Below are 4,954 nucleotides of genomic sequence, written 5' to 3' on the forward strand. Positions count from 1 at the left end.
TTGCCGATAAAAACAAGAAACAATCGCATGAGGATCATTGCGTTCGCCGGCGATACGATTGTTATCTTTGCCCATACAAACGCTTTCAAAAATGTCAATTGAAGCTGCACATGCAAGTGCATCACACTGGCGAGAAACCATTCAAATGTATTGTTTGCGGAAAGAAATGTCTTCAAAAAGGTGATCTCAAGAGACATTTGGCAACACACTCCAAACAAAAACCGGTCCATTGCTCCAAGTGCCTTAAACCATTTGCAAAAGAAAACGACAAGAATATTCACGAAAAACGCTGCAAGCGACGCGTTTTTCAGTGTTATTTGTGCAAAGATTTAAAGCATCATTCAACACAATTAAAACTACACATGCGAAATTACCACACCGGCGAAAAGCCATTCCTGTGTACATTCTGCGAGGCACGCTTTTCACTACGTGGTGACGTAAATGGACACATGAAAAAAGTTCACGCCTTAATGAAATGATTGCGATACTATATTATTTAACTTCTTTTTTGAAATCAATTCATTCACAATTTATAATTCTGTAGTAAAACAACAATTCAATTAAAAACAAACCACATTCAACTTAATCTTAATTTTGATCTTGAATTTTAGCTTGAAATAAGTTAGAGAATAGCTTTTGACATCGAACAATTAGAAAACTAAAGGAAATTATATTTGATTGCGAAATTCGACATATAAAATTCATTTAAGATCTTTTTTATGTACCGAAGGTACTCATAAATTGAACAAAATAAATAAATCTATATTAATGAAGAAAACAAAGCCGAAGAGTTTTTATTTATTGCCATTTTTTTTATTTTTATCATATTTATTATTCACAAGTTACTACTTCACAACTCATTGAAACTAAAGGCCAAACGAAATCATTTCAATATCAGAACATAAAATAGCTTATTCATATTCACGCTAAAATAATCGTTGCTCTAGCTCAATACGTAGCTGTAGATTCTATCTTTGCAACAGACGACCTTCTACTTCACTTCAACAATCATTAATGAAACATTCACTTCAACAATCTAAATGAAATTGAATGAATCGCTCTCTTCGGACTCATCTAGAAAACAATCATTTCCTCATATTAACAATTGCAACAACTTAAAATAAATTCAATTTTAATTTTCTTCAAAATTAACGGATATTTCATTAATTTAAATTAGATTCGATTCATCAGTTGATTTGTATGCACCCAACTTCATTCTGATCGAAAAATGTTTGACACAAGCGCTACTTTCGCGCCAAGCATCTATCATGGAGTCAGTGAATTGTGCCAACTCATCACGTACACCAACGGGAGACTACACACAGATATACGGTATTCAGAAGAAGAAGCATATTTTTATCGATCTGCATAAATTGGCGCACACAAATTGAATAGGTAAGCCATAGAATCTATTTTCAGTTTTATTGCATCGAATAGATGTAAAGAGTGCATTGAATTTAGTAAAAATAGCATAATAACAAGTTTTTTGTTGGGAAAATCGAAACACGTGAATTGGTACAGTGAGTTTATACATAAGAATATAGTTCTCGTCATTTGGGTTCCACGCAGTACAATTCATTAAATTCTGAATTCTTTGCTTAGTTTGCATGCATTTCTGTTATTAGATTCGATAACCCTTTGTTTATTAATTCGCTGCTACTTTTGATCAGTGACCGGGTCACATTTAGAATTATACAAGATATTTATACTTTGTATAAACGCAGACGCAACATATCCGTCGCTGTTCGCTTTGTGATGCGCTCATTAAATACAATGTATGTGCGTGCGTCTCTCAATACACGGTCACATACACACACGAACATGTATTCGCATGCTTCATACATAGCGAACAGCGATGGATATGTTGCATCTGCGCTTATACTTTGTATATTTATACTGCCTGCGTTTTTTATGCCAGTATGAAATCATACGCGACCCGGTCCCTGCTTTTGATTGTCAAGTTACTCATTAGTTTTTTGGTTTCGAAAATTCGATGACGTCATTCTACTTACTACTTGCATTACACTTTGACATTTAAATGATCCTGTTGGTTCATCCTACTTTGCGTGTGTGTGTATGTGTAATAAATTGATTGGAACAATTCGTGAATGAGTGCGTTATTTACTCAATTGATTTGAATTTTATATGCATAGACTTTTTTATTATCTTCAATCTATTGATTCCATCATTTGATTTTGTTAAATATATCTATTTCTCGTTAATTGTTTATTGAACAGACGATGTCACCATGAATCCATACCGAAGTAAGGGGAATTCAAATGGAAAGGCGTTGCGCAAACGCAGGCAAAAGTTGAATGGGTCAAAGATCAAAATTAAAGAGGAAATCAAAACTGAGCCAACGGAAAACACTGAAATGGTTCATTACTCGCCACCACCATCACCAGTCGCAGCGAATATCATTGTCAAATCAGAAAGTGGGAGTGATGACGAACTATGCTCGGTGAGCACTCCTGTTTGGGTGAAGAAGGAGGTCAAAAAAGAAGATGAGTGCTTGAAGAAAGAATGCGACACATCGGGAGGCGGATGCTCAAGTGGAATGCCACACAATGATCGTGATGATGGTGAGCGTCCAAACAACGCAAGTGCTAATTCGAATAGAAAGAATGAATCAAACAAAGGTCGTGTAAATAAAATGAAGAAAAAAGCAACGATGAAGAGAACAAAGGGAACGGTATTGAAGAAACAAACATCAAAGGAACGAAAGATGCACAAATGTCATTTGTGCAGATATATGGCACCGCAAAAACAGTTTCTTAAAAGGCACATTCGTACCCATACTGGTGAAAAGCCGTTCGTATGTGAAATATGTGCCAGGGCTTTTAATCGCAAGGATGTTTTGAATCTTCATAAGAAAACTCATGCGGCAGAATTTCCATTTTGTTGTTCGAAGTGTCGCCATAGTTTTGCAAATGAAATCGATAAAATCAACCACGAAAGCGAATGTGAACATCTACAATATGCCTGCCATCTATGCAAGAAAACCACTCGTCAATTGTCAGATCTCAAGCGGCACATGCGAATCCACAGTGGCGAGAGGCCATTCAGATGCCGTATTTGTATAAAAAAATTTACACTCAAAGCACATCTCACCGATCATTCACGAACTCACATTAAACAACTTCCATTTAATTGCGCACAATGTGGTCGACGATTTGCTGATGAAAACAAGAAACAATCGCATGAGGATTATTGCAAAGGCCGGCGATACGATTGTTATCTTTGCCCATACAAATGTTTTTACAAAACCAATTTAAAGCCGCACATGCAAGTCCATCACACTGGCGAGAAACTATTCAAATGTGGTGTTTGCGGAAAGAAATTCGTTGAAAATGCTAAACTCAAGCGACATTTCGCAACACACTCCAAACAAAAACCGGTCCATTGCCCCAAATGCCTGATGCCATTTGCAAAAGAAAACGACAAAAATGCTCACGAAAAAGGGTGCAAGCGACGCGTTTATCAGTGTTATTTGTGCAAGGTTTTAAAGCACCAATCATCAGATTTAAAACGCCATATGCGGAATTACCACACCGGCGAAAAGCCATTTCCATGCAAACTATGTGGCAGTCGTTTTTCACTACTTGGTCACGCTAATTGTCACATGGAAAAGGTACACGGTTTAAAGAAATGATTGCGATTCTAATGGTAGAAAACTGAAATTATTTTATGCGAATCCAGAAACAAAATTATATTGATGCAGCATAAAATATGCATTTAATTACTCACATCCAACTTGATCGGAAACTTTTTTTTTAATTTAATATTTAATTAAGTCAGAAAACACCAAACAATTATACTTCATGTAAAAACCGGCAAACATAATTCATATCTCTTTATTTCAATATTTTCCATCCGTATTAATTGAACAAAATAAAATAAATCCTTTACAGTCAACAGAAGTTGCTGCTGTTTTATTGTTTTTTTGTCATATTTATTTACCATACCATGGGATAGATTGAAACATAAGCAAATAATGTTAAGTCAACAACAACCTTCAATAGAACAGTGATCAACGTTCATATAACAACTGGGGGGTAGCCGCGCTTTTAAATATATAGAAATATGAAAATATAGAAATGAGATTTCAACGAATTCAAGAGCTATCGAGAGATATGAACGCAAATTTACATTTTTGGGAGATATTGTCAGATAGTCTGATCTAAAAATAATTCTGGATATGGGCTTTGGTGGATCTTTAGGATCATCAGAACCGCTCCCAGTTCTGGAAGTGGGTTTTAGTGGATCCTCAGGATGGACCAGACTATGGTTTGACAATGCCCTGGCCCATCCTGAGAGTCCTCTTCCAGAACTACCAAAACCAACTTCCAGAATTGAATACTTTGAGATATTTGAGTTTTAATCAGATTTTAAGAATAAAGTTAAATGTTGGTGGATAAAAAAGCGTGGTTACCCCCTAGTATAATGAAATCTGCTTTAAAATATCATTTCGTCAACATATTTCCTGGGGTAAAGCTCTTAATTTGTATCTTTTTAACGAATCCAATACAGTTCGATGCAATTTTCATTCATATGTTCTCTGACCATGAGTTTAGACCCAAATGACAAATATATTAGGTAACTTAAGTCTCGTACTCCTAATGTCGAATGCGTCATAGAGATCGATAAATGAGGCATGGCACATATTTCGATGATGCGTGAAATAACATACGAATATTTGCCACAGGGTGAGAGATAACTATTAATCGCCCAATAGAGCACCGCATAGCACATTGAATGCATTTCGACTTCGATGTGGTACATCACAAGCACAAGTAGAATTAAATCCAATCAGTCAGGAATGATTCACAGCGATAAAAATACATTTTCAATTGTTTATCAGGATGAAGGATCACTCGAAATGCATATGACCGAAAGTTCGCGCTTTATTAGAACGTGTAATGTGTATACTACTAAATGTAAGCAACCTAGGAAA

At 35.7% G+C, this 4,954-nt stretch overlaps 1 protein-coding gene across 1 annotated transcript; it reads left to right on the forward strand.

The window, feature by feature from the left end:
• The first annotated feature begins 1,291 nt into the window (after positions 1-1,291).
• LOC116337630 (zinc finger protein 84-like) lies at positions 1,292-3,829 on the forward strand. Its single transcript, XM_031762363.1, has 2 exons — positions 1,292-1,395; positions 2,238-3,829. Exon 2 carries the CDS (start codon positions 2,249-2,251, stop codon positions 3,650-3,652), a length of 1,404 nt encoding a protein of 467 aa, XP_031618223.1. The 5' UTR covers positions 1,292-1,395; positions 2,238-2,248; the 3' UTR covers positions 3,653-3,829.
• The last annotated feature ends 1,125 nt before the right edge of the window (positions 3,830-4,954 follow it).

The sequence above is a fragment of the Contarinia nasturtii genome, unplaced genomic scaffold, assembly GCF_009176525.2.
Source record: "Contarinia nasturtii isolate CC-2019 unplaced genomic scaffold, AAFC_CNas_1.1 Cnas_scaffold_67, whole genome shotgun sequence".
In the NCBI taxonomy this organism is placed as follows: domain Eukaryota; kingdom Metazoa; phylum Arthropoda; class Insecta; order Diptera; family Cecidomyiidae; genus Contarinia; species Contarinia nasturtii.